General features: G+C 44.2%; 8 protein-coding genes across 8 annotated transcripts; 1 reads left to right on the top strand and 7 right to left on the bottom strand.

Moving 5' to 3' along the window:
• Positions 1-3,562: 3,562 nt before the first annotated feature.
• Positions 3,563-4,000, bottom strand: MELLADRAFT_110583 (uncharacterized protein; the record flags this gene model as incomplete). The annotated part of the gene is made up of 2 exons (XM_007414699.1): positions 3,563-3,594; positions 3,664-4,000. 2 exons carry the CDS (start codon positions 3,998-4,000, stop codon positions 3,563-3,565), a joined length of 369 nt encoding a protein of 122 aa, XP_007414761.1.
• Positions 4,001-4,295: 295 nt separating this feature from the next.
• Positions 4,296-5,448, bottom strand: MELLADRAFT_53503 (uncharacterized protein; the record flags this gene model as incomplete). Its single annotated transcript, XM_007414698.1, has 5 exons — positions 4,296-4,515; positions 4,570-4,670; positions 4,730-4,876; positions 4,930-5,313; positions 5,371-5,448. The coding sequence occupies 5 exons, from the start codon at positions 5,446-5,448 to the stop codon at positions 4,296-4,298; spliced, it is 930 nt and encodes a 309-aa protein (XP_007414760.1).
• Positions 5,449-7,556: 2,108 nt separating this feature from the next.
• On the bottom strand, positions 7,557-10,929 carry MELLADRAFT_44992 (uncharacterized protein; the record flags this gene model as incomplete). Its single annotated transcript, XM_007414697.1, has 9 exons — positions 7,557-8,316; positions 8,416-8,682; positions 8,762-9,733; positions 9,831-10,150; positions 10,223-10,322; positions 10,389-10,547; positions 10,617-10,678; positions 10,758-10,778; positions 10,857-10,929. The coding sequence occupies 9 exons, from the start codon at positions 10,869-10,871 to the stop codon at positions 7,938-7,940; spliced, it is 2,295 nt and encodes a 764-aa protein (XP_007414759.1).
• Positions 10,930-11,365: 436 nt separating this feature from the next.
• MELLADRAFT_38815 (uncharacterized protein) lies at positions 11,366-12,245 on the top strand (the record flags this gene model as incomplete). The annotated part of the gene is made up of 2 exons (XM_007414747.1): positions 11,366-11,828; positions 11,917-12,245. The coding sequence occupies 2 exons, from the start codon at positions 11,366-11,368 to the stop codon at positions 12,243-12,245; spliced, it is 792 nt and encodes a 263-aa protein (XP_007414809.1).
• Positions 12,246-13,070: 825 nt separating this feature from the next.
• Positions 13,071-15,077, bottom strand: MELLADRAFT_91778 (uncharacterized protein; the record flags this gene model as incomplete). The annotated part of the gene is made up of 6 exons (XM_007414696.1): positions 13,071-13,112; positions 13,212-13,489; positions 13,573-13,753; positions 13,838-14,116; positions 14,196-14,691; positions 14,734-15,077. 6 exons carry the CDS (start codon positions 15,075-15,077, stop codon positions 13,071-13,073), a joined length of 1,620 nt encoding a protein of 539 aa, XP_007414758.1.
• An 809-nt stretch (positions 15,078-15,886) lies between these two features.
• MELLADRAFT_123328 (uncharacterized protein) lies at positions 15,887-16,595 on the bottom strand (the record flags this gene model as incomplete). The annotated part of the gene is made up of 5 exons (XM_007414695.1): positions 15,887-15,924; positions 16,001-16,063; positions 16,148-16,249; positions 16,329-16,388; positions 16,457-16,595. The coding sequence occupies 5 exons, from the start codon at positions 16,593-16,595 to the stop codon at positions 15,887-15,889; spliced, it is 402 nt and encodes a 133-aa protein (XP_007414757.1).
• A 719-nt stretch (positions 16,596-17,314) lies between these two features.
• MELLADRAFT_110578 (uncharacterized protein) lies at positions 17,315-18,048 on the bottom strand (the record flags this gene model as incomplete). The annotated part of the gene is made up of 3 exons (XM_007414694.1): positions 17,315-17,578; positions 17,865-17,915; positions 17,980-18,048. 3 exons carry the CDS (start codon positions 18,046-18,048, stop codon positions 17,315-17,317), a joined length of 384 nt encoding a protein of 127 aa, XP_007414756.1.
• A 1,231-nt stretch (positions 18,049-19,279) lies between these two features.
• Positions 19,280-19,726, bottom strand: MELLADRAFT_124396 (uncharacterized protein; the record flags this gene model as incomplete). The annotated part of the gene is made up of 4 exons (XM_007414693.1): positions 19,280-19,358; positions 19,450-19,509; positions 19,577-19,613; positions 19,687-19,726. 4 exons carry the CDS (start codon positions 19,724-19,726, stop codon positions 19,280-19,282), a joined length of 216 nt encoding a protein of 71 aa, XP_007414755.1.
• Between the last annotated feature and the right edge of the window lie 721 nt (positions 19,727-20,447).

Here is a 20,447-nt window from a genome sequence, read left to right as displayed (position 1 = left end):
AAAGGTATTAAGAATTTCTGGGGTTACGTCGGACTCGTACTCTTCGTCAACTTCGTCGATTGAAGTGGATGTGACCTGATTGTTTTGAATGGAGTCGAGGATGACGCGATTCAAGGTGTCGACGGTCCGATTCAATGTCGTAATGATTGCTCTCCCTGCATAATAAAGGCCAAGCCGTGCCCATGCCCGCTGTCGTAACATGCCGTCGACTGCCGAGTAGTACTGCTTGACTTTGGAGGTGTTCATGTCCATACCTGACTTCACGCTGATGACTTTTATGAACTCGAGAGTAACTTTGGCAGTAGTAGCGTCTTGTAACGTACCAGAGCCGAGTTTTAATAACCACGCAGCGAATGCGCTCTCATCGGTCACATCCAAGTCCGCATTTGCATTGCTCCGGAGCCTCATGTTGACTGATAGTTTGAATTGATAGATTTGCGACCAGAGGTACGATTGCTTCAAGCAGGCTCGTACGGCGTCCATAACCCCCCCGTGTGGAACTACCGGAAGGATCTGTCGAAAGTCGCCAGAAAACAAAATTGAAAGCCCTCCGAACGGCATGTCTGAATTGCGGAGATCCTGAAGTGACCTGTCGACGCACTCGATGGAATCCCTGTTCATCATGGATATTTCTTCCCACACGAGAAACCGAGCCGAAAGCAGCAGTCTGCCCACCGAGGTTGCAGGTGTGAAGTAACAGGTCGATGCTTCGTCTGCAGGGATGGGTATCTTCAGTTTGGAGTGAGCTGTACCCCCGTTTAGTAGTAACAACGACGCGATTCCTGATGAAGCGACGGCCACGAATGGGATATGATTTGCGTTGCAATAATGAAGGCAGGTATTCAATAAGAAAGTCTTGCCGCACCCGCCGGGTCCGTCGACAAACATGAGCCTTCCGTTTTGATTAGTGATCGCATCTTGCACAGCCTGGTAGACACCAAATTGTTCAGGGGTTAACTTTGGTACGGAAGTGACAAGTTCGGCAGCGCTCGTCGTTGGAGTAGTGACTGTCATATCGAGATCATATTTGAAACCTCCCATATCTCGCATCAAGTCGGTGTCTACATTCCTGAGGCCGACACCGTTCAACGTTTCGCCCATATTCAGCAAGTCTCGTTTGAGTAGCGCGAGGCCGAAGGAGTCTAGATGTTTGTCGGTGGGGACGAATTTTGGAGCGCTTAAAGCCAAGCGATACTGACAATCGTCAACTAAATCATCGACATGTTCATCCCAAAGACGCTGTGGATTTGCGGGAGCACTATGTACCAGGATCAAAGCCAGCATTCCACGCAATTGCGCGCCTGTCTTCCAGATAGCTGCCTCGGTGAGGCATGAGTCATAATGAGCATCGGTCATGAGCAATCCTCGAGCCTCCGCCGCAGTGCGATAATCGGTGTAGAGAATACCGTTGAATTCTCGTAAACTTCGAAAAGAGGTAACACCTCGAACTTGAGTTAACAGCAAGCGTAAGAAGTAGCGGTCGCCATGCCCTGGGCGTGCAAAATAAAGTCGGGAAACGGCACCGGTATCCATTTGGCGTCGAATCCATTCTTTGTCGGTCTTTTGCCAGAGGAAGTATCGTGTCATTTCGGTATACAAAAGGCTTCGAATAGCTGTTGTCGATTTGGGAATCGGCTGATTTTCGGAACAGAGCCTCATGTACTCAGTAAGTGTCGTTCTTTTAGCTTTGCCCGTCCTGAGCTGAGCACGTAGTCCTTGAGCATCCTTGAAGTAGACCATGTTGTTGTCTTCATCGTGGAGTGTAAGGCGTTCGATAGCCGGGTGCCGGCCTGACAATGGGTACTTCAAGAGCCGCCATGCGGCTTTAAAAGGAATTAGCCTCAAGGTGTAGGATGGTAAGGAAATATTACTTACCTTCTGAAGCACCTAGGAATCGCCCGTTGACAAAGTCATTGGGTTTGTTATCCGTCTCCAGACTCAGGTCTTGGCGATCGTGGCCTTTTGAAATGTACTTGTACAAGTATTTTACGGCCTTCATACTAACAGCAACTTCGACGTTCATGTGACATTGATATTTTAACAACAAAAAAGGGTTGTACGCCACGATATCTTGATTGGTATAACGATGTCCATTCTTGATGAAAAAGGAGCCATCGTCCGGACGTTTGTATTCAGGGTAAGATCCTTCCGTCATGATAGTCTCGTCTCGAAATGCCTTTGGGAATTTATACTTGCAAGATTGACCGTTCCAGCACGATTTCCCTTTACCGCAGGGACCGTGAACCATCAGCTGCGTCACCAGTTGGTAAAGCAGTGGCTCTTTGGTCTCGTCTGGAATCGTTGCACGCACAACCAAGTCGACTTGTTCTGGGGTTCGGGGTGTAGAAGCCTTGTCGAGAATGAGAATAGTGTGCGTGTGGGGGGCTCCACGCTTCTGGAATTCAACAGTGTGCACGTCTGAAACACAGACACCAAGCCTAGCCCTCTTGATGACATCCTTGTGCATTTCTTGAAATTTCATTCTGTAGACTCGGGCAAGCAGGTCGGGTCTATCTTCTGATGACTGTCCTGGCAGGAGGGCGCGCTTCAGGTCTGGCCATTGAGTGTTGGCGGTCATAGTGATGAACAAACTGGGCGGGCCGAAGGCTTTGACCAATCCCATCGCGTCTTGATAGAGTTGTTGCATTGCGCGCGGACCACCGATGAATGTAGCGGGTAAAACGACGTTTCGTCCAATAGTCAGGTCGTTTGTGTTGAGCGCTTCCGTGACACCGTTACACAATTCCGCTCTGAGTTTTCTTTGATTCGTGTGAATGAACTTCAGCCTCGCGTTTTCAACGCATATGTACATGTCGACTAAGTACTCCTGAAAGAGCCTACCGCCTCGCAAGATGGGGGAGAACCTGTCCTTTCGGTCGAACAGGGTATAGGCAAACCATTTGAGCGCAGTTACCTTGCCGGCTTTACCTGAATAAGGGTGTTAGTAACGGTTTAACCGAGGGAAATGATTTGTGACTTACGTCGTTCAGAAAAGTGGCGATAGTGCTCGTCCCAGCCATGGGATCCGTGTGCAGAGAATAAGGGGTACCGGAGTGAAAAGTAGCATGTGTTCAGCTCCGAAATGCGACGAAGTTCACCACTTTTAAGGTGGACGATGACGTCACGGTCTTTGGATCCGACTTTTCCGTCACCCTCGATTACGGCGGCCACTTGACTGCAGGTGGGAAAATTGTACCGGTTCTTGTCTCGACCAGCTACTTGAAGAGACTTGATTTTGATGGTCCTGACGGGACCATTGCCGAGAATTTGCTCAGCAGCCTTGTACGTCTTGGCGTGCGCATTCTTAGAGTACATGAAGTCCTGGATTTGTCGGAGCACACAGGCGTCCATTTTGGAATTGGGTGGTGTTCTGGTGGAAACTTCCTCGTCTGCTTGGTCACCGTATATAAACATTTGCGCGAACTTCTTCGGCGCGTTATCAAGAGGAAGCAGAGAACCGATGAGGTGAGTCAGCTGGCCCTTAATGCGGTAACTCCATTTACCGCCCTCACCAGCGACGCTTTTGTCTTGCTTGGCAGCTGTGGATGTAAATGACATGGCGTTATTGTAACTTCGAATGTTCTGTCGGAACATCTTTGAAGCTAAGCGTCAGATAGTCAGTGGTTGCGACGCAAGGTTAATTCACACTGAAGGACGACGTACTTTTGTCCTGGCGAGTAAATAAGTTTTGGAGGAAAGGAGGCGTCAAATCGTTCTCCAAGTGGTCGCTAGGAAGTGCCACAGCGCCTTGTTGACAGCAGGTTGAATACGTCGCTTGGGCCCACAACTTCATTCTTTGGGTCCTCTCAAGTTTCCAATGTAGTGCACCGCACATCTTGCAAGGATCGTCGCACTGGCCGATGTCATAGGGAAGCTCGTTTGGAAATCGAGAAAGCAGGCTTGTTTCCGAGGTGTCTTGTAGTGTACTGCAGGCGCGGCCAACCTCACAGTGATTCACTTCTTCGCAGTCGGATTCACTCGGAGAACCGGAGTCACTCATGGCGCTTAAAAGGCTTCAAACAGGGTGTAGATTAAGTGGTGCGGTATAAATGTGAAGGTGAAGTGGAATCTGGAAGGTAAAAGGTGGGAGTACGCATGGGGAGTGCTATTTATTTCATCAAATAAAGGGTGGAAATATATATTGACAACTTATAACAGTACGAACATGATAATGTCTGGCGGAAAGGAAATTCAGGCTGACTCAGGCCAAAAATATATATACGAGCCCGGTCACGAATGGTAGAAAGCTGGAAAATCAATGAGGCGATGGACTGAGGCGTAATTCAGAAGAGCAATCAGTTAGTCTTGGTCTTCTTGGCTGGGCGGCTGGAAGACGATGGACGCGAAGTGCTGGGGCCGGCCTCAGGGTACAATTCATTGATGATGGCATCAGGCGTTTCGGCGAGTTGACTGCTACTGTCAAGGCGTGGCGAAGATCGTGCGGAGACTTTTTGGGTTGTAGCGTTCGTAATACTGGTCGGGGTGGTCTTTGTAGGAGTTCTTGGAGCCACGTGCCTACGGATTGATGGTCAGACAGGTTAAACATAACGAAGACAGAAATTGACTTACTTCGCGGGGCGAACTCGACCGGTTGGAGTCACCTTGGCTCCTTGAATTGCGCGTTTTTTAGAAACTGTCTCAGGGCCAGTGCATACGTTGAGTGCCGTAACCTGGATAGGACAGTGTTAGTATGTGGATGAAAATGAGGGGCGAATGTACTTGCCTCGACGATCCAGCGGTTGGAGGTATCGTCCCAATCAACAATAAACCCATGAACCAAGATTTCCTTGCCGCATTGCACGATGCTTTGAGATTTCTTGAGCTTCAAGGTAGGACGAATCCGGTATTCGAACTCAAATGTAACAGACTCACGGAGCTAACAGGGTAGGGTCAGCAAGGGTAAACACGGGCAAGGAATAAAGGGAGTACCTCGGGGCTATAATCGACATGTGTCATTACAAAAGCGAGAGTAGTGTCCTCAGAGTTGGGTTCTGGTATGTCGACCTTGGATGTAACGATACCTAAACCGGAGGCGCCGGTGTTATTGTTGAGCTCGCCGGAGAACGTGTCAGTAGTTCCCACCATGATTTTATGCTCTGCTTCGTAGTACAGCTTGTACTTGGCTGACTCAACCTGTGGGATCATTTTGGCCCGCAGGGCGTAGCAGTGTTCTTCGTGAGGCACTTCCATTGGACCGCAGTATGCAACCAGTGCACCGTCGTATTCACGGGAATTGTCTCCTTGCCAGCCGTCGCAAGTGATAGCAACAGTTGTTCCACGGAAAGTGTAGTTCCTATTGTCTGCAGGCGCGAGCTGTTTATTTTTAGAGTCAGCTAGGGATTAAAGGAAGATGAAGAGGGTGGGACTTACGGTGTCGGACACTTCGAATACAGATGAAACATTGAACGGGTGCGAGGGTCTGACAGGAGCGTTAGACATGTTTGACATATATATTTTAGTAAGACCGTGATGCTGTGGGAAGAATGCGTGGAGACGTCATCAAAACAGCTGGCATTGGAGGAAGGATGGGGGGAACGAACCTATTAAATCGTTGTATTGTACCTGAGATGATTGAAAATGGAAATGGAGTGGGATTTGTTTAGAAAATTGGAAAATGGGTATGCGCTGAATGTGATACGTTTGATTGAATTGAAAGTGGAGTTTGGAGATCTGGTGAGCTGGTTGCCGGTATTTATAGAAATAGACAGAGGTGTTCGGGTTGATGAGGCGATCTAGGTGCGAGATGGCCAAGGTACAAGGCGGTGACGATAGCTGATTGGAAGTAGAGGCCGGAGAAAGAGAGAAATGGCCTGTATGAGAAGGCGAGAAATGTGGTAGGCTGGTCCAATGGTAGCTGCGGCTTGGCACATTTCAATTGATGAAGTGAGGCTACATGAAAGAAAAGCGGGCACGTCGAGCAAGGCATATGGTTCAAGGGTGAGCAAGTGCGAAAAGGTGGCCGGTATGGAGATGAATGTTAGCGAGGTGTGGGGGTAAATGGATAGGAGCGGATTACAGCGGGAGTGAAAGACGGATGTGACGTGGCAGTGAATTGACGTGGCAGTGGATTATAGGGAGGCTGGTCGGGCTGGAGGCTGATAAGTCGAGATGGATGCGAACGCTGAGATAGTCAGCGAAACAGGAGATCGACATGTTATCCGGGGATAGGAGTGGGTTGTGTCAAGGCGCGGGAGGCGGAAACTGTACGGTGAAGAGTTACAGTGCAAGTGTAGTGAGGCATACGGGAGTAGTATGCTACGGAAAGGGGGGGTTATGGCTATGGAGAGAAAAGGGTGGATGGGCAAGTGAGTTGTAGAGACGTCCAAAAGTGTAGTGCAGTCGAGGATTAATGGCACGTGGCAGTGGGAACAGTCGCGGAAAGTTGTAGTTTTATTAGTTAGATATCTTGAACCCATCAGGATAATCAAGTCAGCAGGCCGTAAGCTATGTAGTACAATGCATAACCAAAGTCAAACACCCTTTGGGATTGCTTGTTGACACACACACACCAACCCCCTTTGAGGCAATCTGAGTTTGCTTGTTGATGCACCACACAGACACAATGAATGTCATACTTTACCTATGCCATTATAAATGGGAACATCATCCACTGCTAAAACATAAATGAGTCTACAAAGTCATGCTGCCCAATTCTTTTTGCAAAGAAGTCCTCATAATGTGTGAGAAAGCCCCCCCTGGGAAGCACATGCATGACATTTTTCAAAAGTTGTTAATTTTAGAGACATGGGAGGCCAAAGTACATGGAGTTTTACAAAAAAAATGCCAATCTGAACCCACCTAATATCTTTGGTTTAGATATACAATAAGCTTTGTACCAGCCTCACTACTGTTAGCACTGCTATAGACTAGCATATCAGATGCAGGGCTTATTCTATCAAATGAGCAGAGCACACACTATTTCCAAAGAGCCTGATCCACCTATTGTCTACTTCACAAAATAATTCTCAAAACACTCTTTGGGAGGAGCAATGGTTTGGGTGACCACATCTCAATACTATTACTGAGTTATCTTCATGACTACATCCACTTCACTCAGTATGTAAATTGCAGATCCAAACTCTTGGGTCAGTCAACCAGGAGATCTCAAGATTGACTCATGGGACTCCTCTCTTGAAGGCTTATCCACTTTCAACTACATAGCCATCAAGTGGAATGTGTATACCTGGGAAATCAGCCTTTTTTTCTCCTCAAGCTGGGAATGGCATTGCCTATCAGATTTGAGCTTTAAATATAAGGTTTAATCAAAATTCTGACTGTTCTGTGCTTTCCTATATCACCTGTGTTACTGGCCATACCCTAAGAAGAAACCTTTGAGCAAAAAGTTAAGAATGTCCAAGATCTAGTGATTGGACTCACACCTCAAATCAGGATGTGGTCTCAGCGTCTAAGGGCATTGAACCTCCACACAGCACCTTGTAGATGGGGTGACAGTGTTTTACATTTCTGGGATGTCTGAGTTTGGAAGCCTGTGTGGACACTCTGCTGTAGTTATCCTGATGACAACCACTCCTCCTGCAAAATACTCAGATGTCCATAGATTGTCCAAGTGACCTTGTGGTATAACATTGCAAAAAAGTAATCTGCACAAGTGAAGTGTCAATAAACACTTCATCAATGCCAGCCAAGGTTCATGCATTTCAATAGATCTGACAAGGCCTTGTAATCTTTTTGAAAATGATGTTATGGTGATTGATAACAGGTCTTGAATATGTGTGTTATTTGAACATCCAACTGGCTTATGTAACTTGATATGATAATGCAATTGTAGTGCAATGTATATGCTAGAGCATTGGTAACAATAGTAAGATATTTTGAGTGTTTAAGAATTTTACCAGATATGATAGAAAATGAAACAACAAAACTTGGCTTTACCATATGATTGACTATCTTGTGATCTTTGAGATTACAAAGCTTTTTTACCAATCTAATTTGCTAGGTTTAGTATTAAACATACCATCAAGTGGAATCTTACCATGGTATCCAATTCCATCAAGCCAAGGCCATTTAGTTGATCTAAGCTCTTCGTAAGCTTTGATTTTCTCTTCCTTCATGGTTGTCAATCCAATATCATCTAAACCTTCGATCAAACAATGTTTACGGAAGGCGTCAACCTCAAATCCGATTTCCGTCGTTTTCCCATCCTGTGATTTGCTTCGGATCTTTTGATGAGGTAAATCAACCTCGATCTCAACACCTTTGGAAGCCTCGGCGGCTAAAGTGTCAACGTGTTCTTGAGGCAAGATAATGGGAAGCATTCCATTTTTGAAGGTGTTGTTATAAAAGATATCGGCAAAACTGTAGCACACAGTTTGAAAACGTATTAGTTAAACACGCATATTACGTGGAGACTTGTGAAAATCCGGGAGTTTGGCGAGTGAGAAGACAGCCACTTACCTAGTAGCAATGACGCATCTGATTCCAAAATCCAACAAAGCCCATGGTGCATGTTCTCTCGAACTACCACACCCAAAGTTAGGGCCTGTGACAATCAAGATCTTTGCTTGATCGAAAGGTTTTTGATTCAAAACAAATTCAGGACGAGGTTGTTCTTGGCCATCGATTGTCTGAAAACGCATGGCTCGGAATAGAAATTGTCCCAAGCCAGTTCGTTTGATAGTCTTTAGGTAAACCGCTGGAATGATCTTGTCAGTGTCTACATTACTATATCAGAAAGACCAAAATAGAACCCTCAAAGTCAGCGCGTAGGGGAGATACAAGTCCAATTTGGAGGTGATCTTACGCGGCATCTAAAACAGCTGCAATTCCTTTCCAAATCGTAAAATTGGGTAATCCGGCGGAGCTTCCAGCGCCTTTGATAACCGCACCCGCACTCTGAACTGGGGCATCATCAACAGGATGTGCAACATTAGCTTGCTCAGAAGTCTTGTTGGCGTCAACTTGCTCGGCCTCCATAACAGGAAGGATTTTCGGGCTGGACTTGGAACGAGGATCGGGCATCGAAAGCTTGCGTATATCAATAAACCTTCCGGCTATAGCCGCTGCAGCCGCCATCGCCGGGCTCATCAAGTGAGTTCGTCCTCCAGGACCTTGTCGACCCTCGAAATTTCGGTTCGAAGTGGACGCACACCTTTCACCAGGCTTGAGTTGATCCGGGTTCATTCCGAGACACATTGAACAACCAGCCTCTCGCCAATCGAATCCTGCCTTCTTGAAGATACGATCTAATCCTTCCTTTTCAGCTTGTAACTTGACGAGACCAGACCCAGGGACTACCATTGCATAGACTCCGGGAGCAACATGCTGATCTGGTCCAATTACCGAGGCAGCTAATCTCAAATCCTCAATACGAGAGTTAGTACAGGAACCGATGAAAACTTTATCGATCTTGATATCTTCCATAGGGGTGTTTGGTTGTAAGCCCATATATTCTAGCGCTCGGAGCATCGATTTCTTTACACTGTCATCTTTGGCCAAGCTAGGGTCAGGAACTAGGCCAGTGATGGGAACTACATCTTGAGGGCTGGTACCCCACGAGACAGTCGGACCGATATCTTTTGCCTCAACATCGATACTCTTGTCGAAATGGGCTTCGGGATCCGTTTTGAGAGTATTCCACCACTTTACGGCAGCATCCCAGTCGGCACCTTTGGGTGCGAGGGGTCTTCCAGCCAAATACTTGAAAGTAGTGTCATCTGGAGCGACCAGACCTGCTCGAGCACCAGCTTCGATAGACATGTTACAAACACTCATTCTGATACCATGATATGGGCAGTAAGTCGGAAGAACGAATCGAGTAAGCTTTGGTGATCAAACAGAAGATTTCTAAACATTGAGATCTCATCACTTGCCGGTTTTCCATTGACATATCTTCAAAAACCTTTCCACAAAATTCAATAACATGACCCGTGCCTCCAGCAGTACCAATGACACCGATCACATGTAAAATAACATCCTTGCTAGTTACACCCGGAGCAAGGGTACCATTGACTCTGATGCGCATATTTTTGCTCTTTTGTTGAGGTAAGCATTGAGTAGCCAAGACATGTTCGACTTCGGAAGTTCCGATTCCAAATGCATATGCACCAAAGGCACCGTGTGTAGAGGTATGTGAATCCCCACATACTACAGTCGATCCGGGAAGGGTAAATCCTTGTTCAGGTCCAATGACCTGTCATCAAGAAAGAGATAATTTCAGTAAAGCTTGTGGTCTGTCCAACTCAATCAACCTGGCCAAGCCTACGTGAACAATTCCTTGTCGCTTGTCGGTAAGACCAAAGTAGGTGAGTTCGAAGGCCTTCACATTCTCCTCAAGAGTCATCACTTGCACACGAGATTCTGCCCTGGAAGATACAAAATGATGAGCTTATGCGCTTGCACCAAAGAAGAAGAGATCTCTCGAAACGTACTCTTTGATAAACTTGGCCACACTAGTTGCCTGACTTCGGTCATCGGTAGGTACATTGTGATCACAAGTAGCAAGAGTACAATCCGGTCTTCGTACCGGTCTACCAGCATTCCTGAGTCCTTCGAATGCTTGTGGTGATGTAACTTCGTGCACAATGTGACTTTGGTTGGGAATTTGCAAACAAATTCAATGAGCTTATGAGATTTTCATTCAACTTGTCAGGACTCACCGGTCAATATAAATCAAAGCAGAACCATCATCCTTCGCATCGACAACATGAGCATCCCAAATCTAAGATTGTAATAGGTTCAGAGTTTCAGTTAAGTTTACTGGTAGCTTTGATTGAATGATTTCTTTAATTTTTTTTCACCTTATCAAACAACGTTCGAGCCTGATGTACCAACCGATATTAGAATTCGTATTAGATTCTGGGTCAATTCGTCAGTAAGATAGTTTGAATGTAACTCACATTAATTTTAGTCATGTTTCAATCTTTGAACTTGTTTTTGCAATCTGAGTTTGGAAATGACCCCAACAAATTGACTTTGCAAAACAAGTTTTCAACGTAATTTGATTGGTGGGGTGAAAATTTAGAGTTATGTAGTTATGTCCATGCTAAGTACACTCACCTTTCTGACTTGATTTCACGATCCGAGTTATCGGCTTATGTTACGTAACCCTGCTGAGCCATCGATAGGAAGAATGACCAACGATCAAATCATTCAGCTGAGGTCACCAACTCTGAGAGAGCCTCCTACGATATCAAAGGGCATCAATCTCAAGCAAGAGTCAGATTCACAGGCTTCAACTTATCCATCTTACTCGCTCTCAGTCTCTGTCGATCTTAACACTGCAGATGATGATGAACTATCTTGCGCTGTGTGGTACGCGTTAGGTGAAGTGTTTGCACGATCTGGCGTTGAAGGCAACTTGACTATTGTTATCAACCTGGTCCCAAACCCTATCACCGATGCAAAGATGCTTCAAGCACTTCAGAATCTGAGCTCGAATAATACGCCTTCCGGTCCATTCACCTTTACTCGATCTTGGTGGTACCAATCCTACAACCTATATGCATATGACAAGTCGGTGAATAATGCAAAGACAGAGCAACTTATGACGACAGAAAAGTCTTCCTTACCGCAAAGGCCAGCTCAAAGTGCTTTACCATCACCACCGAATCCTATCTACGAACGATACATACCTCACCTAGATAGTTATTTCTGTCTGTCAATATTTGGGAATTCCGACCCGGATATCGACTTATTGCACACCTGGTTAAATGATCCACGAGTAGATCAGTTTTGGAAAGATGCTGCTACTCGAGAGGAACATGTGAAATGGCTCAAAGTTAGATACGATGCTTCACATATATTACCTGTGCTTGGTTCATATCGTGGTACAGCTGGTGATAAATCTATATATGAGCCTTTTGCGTATTGTGAGTCAAACTTACATCAATAAGTCATTTGACTGAATGTTATTCTAATGATATATACACCTCTCAATCGATATCTGTGAATGCTCAGATGAAATATATTGGGTTGCAGAAGATAAGATTGGAACATTCTACTCAGTAAAACCATACGATCGAGGGATTCATATGCTCGTTGGCTCCTCTGATCATCGAGGTCCGCATAGAGTTAAATCATGGTTACCTTCTCTAGCTCATTACATATTCAATGACGAACCACGTACTGAGCGAATAGTTTCAGAACCAGATTGTAGAAATTCAAAAATGATTAGTTACCTTGAAAGCTTTGGATTCAAAAAAACTGCAGAGGTTGATATGGGACATAAAGTTGCAGCGCTTATGATCCTTGATAGAGACGAATTCTGGGCGAAGTGTCCTCTCTGAAATCATTTGTACTGACAAATTTATTTCTTCATGTGAAACTTTTGCTTGAATTATAATTATTATGATCATGTAGCCACTGTAGATCAATCAAGGGGTCAAATTAATATCTGAGTCATGTATCCAGTGCACTATGACTCCAGCAAATTCTTTGTCACGAAAGCAGATGGGATTTAGCTGCTGGGGATTGCGCCACCCATCCTATGTTTGACTACAATGCCTCTGAACTGCGTGATAGGTCATCAGTCAAGTTCAATGAGCAAAATCAAATGTCCAACAATCTGTGAAGAAGGGAGAAGCCTGGAATCCAAAGCACACCTCACAACCCTAGTATTCGTACTCTCTTGAAAAAAGTATCACCAGCAAGCAGGCTTACAGTGATACTTGAAGTGGCTAAGGGTATTTTATTTATCAAACGGATCATTCTATCCTCAAGAACACTTTCCATCCTTCAGATCACCAATTAAACTGAACATGATGTCACCAGTGTCTCGACTGAGCCTGTTTCTTAAGATCTTTTTCTTTGAAAGATGTGGACTTGGAAACTACAAGTAAGCAACCATGTACAGCTGCTGTTTAACATCTTCACCAGATCATTTTATACCTCGAATATAAGACAAAGAACGAAGCCACTGAAAGGCTTTAAATTGAATTCATACGATCCTCTTTAGTACGGTAAACCTTACAAGAGCCTTGGACATAATCAAACTTTACTAATTGGGTACAAAAAACTAAATGATGAATGTGAAAAGGTACTGAGATGATACAATATGAGTAATATAAGTGAAATCATAAATGATGATTCCTCCAGTCATCCTTCCTGGCCTGTCAGAGTGATCGGCACCAGTTCTGGCACTCTTCAACTTCCTCCTAAAAAATTGAAAATAGATGATTAGCAGACGGTACAAATAAGCAATCAATCAATGAAAAAGAAAGGGTTTGGATGGTCTCAAGTTCTAGCACACTGACCTCGTCTAAGTCCAGTAGATCACAAACCGAAGCCATGATATCCTCCTGTACCACCTCGACCAACATCTCGCACAACACTTCACTGAGCATATGCACCCTTACTGTCTTAGGGGCATTCGGATGGACACTTTCGGTCCATGTTCCATCCGGATCTCTGGACCACTGACGTCCTTCGACAACACTTTGTTCGAACGGATGATCAAAGAGACATCCTTCTAGACTCAGAAACAGAGCTGCTGCTGTGAGGACCGAGGTCGGGTACTGTATGTACTCGGTTGCTAGACACAAGAGGCGCAATACATGGGAGATTATAAGCACGAGGAACTTTACAAGATTTGATACTGTTCAAAGAGATACTCACTTTGAACTGTCCTCTCAAGAATTATCTTGAATCCCTCGTGAATCATCTCCCAATCCTCTGGCCAGTGGTTCACAAGTCTCATCAATTCAAAGGACGCAATTTGGAGCTCGGATACAAAGTCAAAGGGACTTGGTGCGGTGACATTGTAAGACAACCCCCTCAATATTGCGCGTTCGTCTGACTGAAGAAGTGCGCAATGGAGATGCCAAGTGGATTATGAGTATAGGTATGGAAGTGGATGGGAAGATTGTGCGATATCACTCACCGCTAGAGATTGTGGATCTGCTGATACCCAGCCTGAGGTCACGACCCTATTGACCCAGACCTCCAGACGGACATTGAAGAGAGGTTGAAGACCATCGATATCAACCTTACATGCTAGTATCAAGCACGCAACACCTGTTCGACGAGCGACCGTTTGAATATCTTCCAACAACATATTGCCAGGGATTGAATCCTGAGACCAAAACGCGGAAAATAACGTGATAGCTCGGTGTCGAGTGGAGGAAGGAATGTCAGGGTACCGACGAAGGTGTAGATCAAACTAGAGAAAACAAAAGCTTCAGATCAGACAAATGCTCCAGAAACAAATGCAAACCGAAGGGAGAAGAGAATAGACGAACTTGTAGGAGCCAATTCACCACCTCCTGCCTCACTTCCGAGGCTATCCTGCAAGATTCAAAGGGGGGGTTCTGGATTGAAGCCCGTAATTCCTTCTCTATCATCCTGGATATCCTATGGTGTGACCGATCCTCCCAGACTACTTCATTTACCAGACTAGAGCCTTCAAGACAATTGAGAGTTGGTTGGACAGGTGAAAAGCTGACATCGGAACCCAAAAAGGTATCAGAGCTAGGTGTGCCGAGCTCCAGTATGGCGATGGGAGACCTCGCTGAGCTTGAGCATGCCGAAGCAATTTCAGCTTCTGAAGGGTGATATTTGATGCCATGAAGGCTGGGCCAGTCTAGGTCCGAAGAGGGAAATGGTACAACGTATTCTACCAGTTGATCTGTTCCCTGTAGACCAGAGCTGTGATCACCATGTTTTTCCTGGAATTCAACATCATTCTGAGACACCGAGCTGAAATAGGCACCGCGGGTAAGGAACCAAAGATGAGTTCTGGGGCGATCTAGGCACAAGACAGCAAGGATGGGTGCTTACATTTTTATGTTTGGTTCTGGACAAGAGCAGACTCTCAAGTGTTTAATTGGAGCCGATTGATGGTCAGAGTTTGAGGAAGAGAGAAAGTCATGTTGAGAATAGAAAGGGGTTGAGCGGGAGAAGCAAGGATGATGGTTTCGTTTGGAGAGATCAGCATTGGGTTCTGAGAAAACCCTTTGAGCGGATCCGCTCAACCGAGTAGTTCTCAACCAGGTGAGAGTAGCAACATGAGATTCCATAAAAGACAGCCGAAGAGGTTGCGCTAAGATGTCTGAAGTGGTGAGTTTCAAGCTGGAATTGTGAGATGTAACACATTCAGTGGCTTGGGTGATAGTTGAGAACATGTTCGCTGTTTATAAGAGAAAATGAGATTTTAATAAGAGTAATATCGTTTGTGAATCAAAGCGATTTGTATGAAGATGAAGCTTGTTAGTCAAAGAGAAAACTGGGGAAAGTGAGGATGCGAGTGAAGTTTGAGTACCATTTGACCTCAGGTTTTATAGGGAAAATGGTTTGTATACTCGAGCATTTGATTGCCTGCAAGATGATTGCAACATGCCAAATCGCTTGAAGTGTAGATGTTTGATATTTTTAATTTGTCATCAGGTTCACTTTGTCAGGGTCATCACATTCTTGAACCTGGACTAGAGGATTGAACTAGACTTGAGCTCGATGATAGTTTAAAAGGATTTGTTGAGAATGCAGGTACAAAAGGGAAATGGAGGAAATTAAAAGAGAGAAAGACAGTAAACATAATTCGATCCTTTGATCACCGTATCTATGAATCTTCATTCATAAACTTTCAAAATGGACCTTTGATACTCGTAAGGAATAATGCAGACTCCCAAGAGTCATGCTTCAGTTACACAGGGACATTGAAGACTGGAGTGTATTGTTCCAATGACCAAAGACTGTTCAATCTCTTTTCACTGTTTGGAACATTCGATTTGAAGATAACTTAACATGTGACTTTCAAAAAGAAATCAAAGAAAATCCATACAAACATTTTCACAATATAAATAGCATATGTACAGAATCACACTGAACAAAGCGTGTATCTTGAGAAACAAACATTTTTGTTACATTTTCTTTAGGATTGCGCACTGATGTAGTTCTGATAATAGATATACAATTTGAAGAATTTGAGAAATGACTACTTCCTTTGGTTTGCTGATCTGCATTGTGAACAAGCTATTCAAAAACAAAAGACATTGGATGATTAATGTTTACATTTGAAAATAGTGAAAAGAAAGGAAGCATCACTTACTGATGAAGGGCATATCAGAGGGTTTAGGACAAGCGTATTGTTGGTTTCCATTGTTCCAACAGTCTATTGAGATGAAGGAATGGAAATTATGAGGTTTTGAGTCAAACAGAACTACAGGTGGAGCTTCAAAAGAAGAAGATGACTTACCGTATTTACCATCAGCTCGGTTCCTATAGCCTGTACATTGTTGATTGCTCGCTCCAGGGAAGCTGACGTGTATACAACCCGACATTGCTGCGTATTGGCGATCTACAGATCGATGATTTGTAGAATGTTAAGAAATGAAACTTCAAGAAATAAATAAGTATGCAAGAGGTTCACAACTGACAATCCTTTGAGCACTGTTTTATTGGGCAAAACCATATTCTATCTATTGTCTCGTGGCAGACTTTTGGAAAGAAGGTACTTGAATGAGTCGATTTTTGTGAAAATGCAAGGTCAAACAATTTTACTTACCAGCGTCTCCATTACCAGCGACTGGGGCGTACATGAGTGTACATGTAGCTTTAAGGGCTTCTGTGAAAGTGAAGCTTTGTATGATACATATAGAAATAAACATGACAATAAACTTATGAGGAGATTGGAAGGACAGCATGATGATATATGCAAATGCCAAAGAAATTGGAAAAAATGCGTTACTTGAAAAGATATATGTAGATGTAAATGACACTGATAAACTTTGTGGTGATTGATATATGCGAAGGAGAACGAAGGGGCTTATGGTTGGAGGAAAAGTCATAAGACGCTGGTAAATAAATACCAAATGTACAGTATGAGTCGCTCCTTGCTCACAGGCGGTGCTAAGGCCATGAGGTAAGATTCAGTCATTTACACCGAAGTGATTGGGTGAAGTAAGATGCTTGGAAACTTCTACGTCTAAACTGGCACTACCCAGTCCTGCACGGGTCACAAAGTGCCTTGACGGACAACTTGAGCAACAGTCTTAGTAGACTTGCACAAGGTGCGCTAGGCAGTGAGTCTATGGAACTTGAAGCCAAGCTCGACGACAGTCAAGATCATGACTGGTCTTCCTCACCTACACAGATCAATAACAAAGTGATCACTATCATCAATTTCATGCATTCAAGGCACAAAAAAAATCTTTGAAAAGAATGACGATGACTGATAAATATATATTGAGATTCACTACAAAAAACTACATGGTACAAAGGTACAACACTTCAAAGGAGAGATGACAAAAAAACGCGACAAAAAATCAGGAAAGGCTAAAGAATAAGGAATACCTCAGGGATTGCACTGAATCCACTTCTCCCTGTCTTGTACCTTCTCTTCTTTTTCATCTGCCAAGCTATTCTAGCCCCAATTTTTCAACAACTGCCTCCTGAAACTCTCGAGTTTGGAAGCGGGATCGGAGTCCAAATTCGGAAGATCATCGTCATCTTCGAAGCTGTCATCATCGTCTGAGGAGTCCTCGTCCGAGTCATCTCCAGTGACCTCAAGTGGACAAAATCGATCGGCGAGCAATTTGGCCTTTAGCTTGGCGGCTTTGCTGATCCTCTTCACAGGTGCTTTCGAGGTAGGTGAAGCACCGGAATCAGAGGAAGCGCGAGGAGTGACCTAGACGTTAGGGAGCAAAATCAAAACACGATGAGAAGAGCCACATATTAATTATCTCAAAAGATGTATGCATTCACCCTTCCTGATCGGTAGTTTGAACTACGCCTTTCCTTACTGCAGCGATCGTGTGATGAGAAACACCAAATTTCTCGGTGCGAGTGTCTTACTGAGGATGCGCGATTATTGCCGGGCTGCAGATGATGATAAAGCAGGTAACATAATCGCGAGTCTAATGTAAGAAGGTATACGTATCAGAAGGGAAAAAAATAGGTTATCTAAGACGCACACAATCTTCTACACGATGTACACCCATCCGCTTTGGAATCGGATGATTGCCCTAGTGATACATCCTCAATCAGTCCAGAACGTCATGGGAGGTACAAAAGATGCGAAGAACTTACTTTGAGACTCGTCACCGAAGTCCGGCGGATGGCGTTCCGTCGAACGAGAGTGGTCGAAATTGCTGACATGTTCAAGGTAGTTAAGAATAAAAGTATAAAAAAGAGATAGGAATAGAGATTTGGCTACGAGAAATAAAGCGCAGTGAAGTTTTTATGTTAAGGAATAGCTAATAGTGCGAAAAAGATAACGGGCTAAATGATTTTCGTTTTTTGGAAAACTTGTTCGAATGTGAAGTGGATGGTAAGGGTGAAGGATGAGATATGAAATTGCATGGTGAGCCTCGATACTTTATAGTAGGTAAGAACACAAAACTCATATCTTTGGACCTGACCTGACCTGAGCTCAGAAGGATAGAAGGTTCAATCCAACAAAATTGAGATCAGACTTCCAGTTAGTCATTTGCCCAATATCTTTCCAAAAAATCAAATGTAAACAAACGTTTTATGAATTTTCCGCACTTCGTGGGAAGGGTGGTAGGCACAAATGAACTTATATTTCTTTGACCATCGCAGCTTTCATCATGCAAAGGCTTTCAAGGCATCGAAAATTGTCGGAATCTTTCCTATCCTTGGCCGAAAAATTTTTTAGGCTCAGAAATGTGACAAGGCACCGTTGGACCGATGCCAAGTGAAGGAAATAAAAGTACCTTCTAAGAGATGACAATCTCAAGCATCAAATAATCTGCAGTTGCGAGGATAGCTTGGTACCTAGGGTATACATGGCAGCAAACTCCACGATGGACCAAGAACACTGTTCACTTCAAAAATGTATAGGAAGGTACACGCATACGATGTTAATGATAGACCGCATTATCATTTCGACTCTTAAAGATCTTTAAAGAACTTGGGTTTTCCGGCTATATGTCGGATGTACCAGGCATAATTTCAAAATGCACAAATGATACCGGCGAGAAAAGTTGGTATGGGTCATCTCAAGTTGTTCATATTGACAGTTAGCTTAACAAAGCCGCAGCCGCGTAGAAGGGCTTTGCTGTGCTAATATTGACAGCCTCACATATATTATGGGCGAAATGTTGGCCACAGGGACATGAGGTTGTAGAAACAAAAACAACAGACAAGAAAGCAAGGATGGAGATATCAGAACGAGGTAGCGCCTAGTTTCTAGTTTGTGAGGAACATCATAATGTACGAATACGGAAACATCGGTTGAGAAACCAAGACATAGCAGATGCGCGAGATTGGAACTGTTTAGAAACAGAGCTTCCAGTGCAGAAAATGAAAAAGGTAGGTTTAACCTTACCTAATGTCTTTGCAATGGTACACAATGTGTTCATTCACTTCAGGTACAACAACCATTATTAATGCAAGTCAAATCTATTTGTTCGCATTGCAATTGACCACAATCGGCACATTGATAACTAGGAAAGTAGAACCACATTCAGATCAGTCAGCAGATCCAGTGTTAGACTAGGGTATCCTGATACACGCTGAACTTACTGTCTCGATGACTGTTTCCTTGCAAAGATTTTGGTCGCCGTAGCTCGTCTTTGCAGGGCTGCATCAGTAGTACTGACATTGAGTATATCACCTATTAGCACATGATCTGGGTATATAGAAACACAAAGACACTACTCACACTACTTCTGTTTGAGTGGGGGTGGTAGAGACCGTGACTATATAAGTGGACAGGAAGGTGAGTATGACGGCAAAAGTAATTTATATATCAGGAAGCATGGGTCGACTGACGAGCTAGGACAGCAGCAATTGCTAATTTCAAGAAAAGCATAATGAAGTACTGCAGATTTTAATAGGAGCAAGACAATTGTATCTTCTGATTGTGATGGTCGAAATTTGTTTTATAAGACGGGCGATGAACGGCACAAAGAGGCGACTGGGGTGTTTACAGGTTTCCTGTCTCGACAGGAAGATGGGTTATATAAGTTCCAGTCATGGTTCCATGTAGAAACATCGCGTATGGTTAAACCATTCAAGAGCGGTCCAAAGCATTCTTGAAGCCACGAAAACGTATATTTATATATACAATAGATATCAAAAAGGCGCGTGCTAAGTCAGTCAGTCACGCGGGACGGAAACCTTTCTAGTTGGGCGCAGTGATTTCCAGTCCCGTGATTTCAGTTTGGAGGTTCTAGAGAATGCGATTATCGTTGGATTGGGCGAAAGTGGGCGAAAAGGCGAGCCGCTAGGGATGGGGAAAGCTGGGCAGGCTCAGCGTTTCAATTCGGCAGGACAGAAATTTTATTGTTTTTTGGATACTTACGGGCACTGTGCCCTACGTGGATTATGTAAACGAGTAGAAAAGATGCCCTGGTAGAAAAAAACATACCACCTCAACTTGTGATGCTAGATGCCATTCATATACATAGACACCAAGTCTATCAAGCCAGAGAGTGAGCTGAATCAGAGAAAGCTTTGAAGGAGAAATAAATTTGATAAAAGTTGAATGATCTATATCTTGAAGGCTTTTTCATATATATCTTCTCCTCTGA

The sequence above is a fragment of the Melampsora larici-populina genome, assembly GCF_000204055.1.
Source record: "Melampsora larici-populina 98AG31 unplaced genomic scaffold MELLAscaffold_45, whole genome shotgun sequence".
Lineage (NCBI taxonomy): Eukaryota > Fungi > Basidiomycota > Pucciniomycetes > Pucciniales > Melampsoraceae > Melampsora > Melampsora laricis-populina.
The sequence above is the reverse complement of the archived record's forward strand: the minus strand, read 5'-3'. Positions and strand labels throughout refer to the sequence as shown.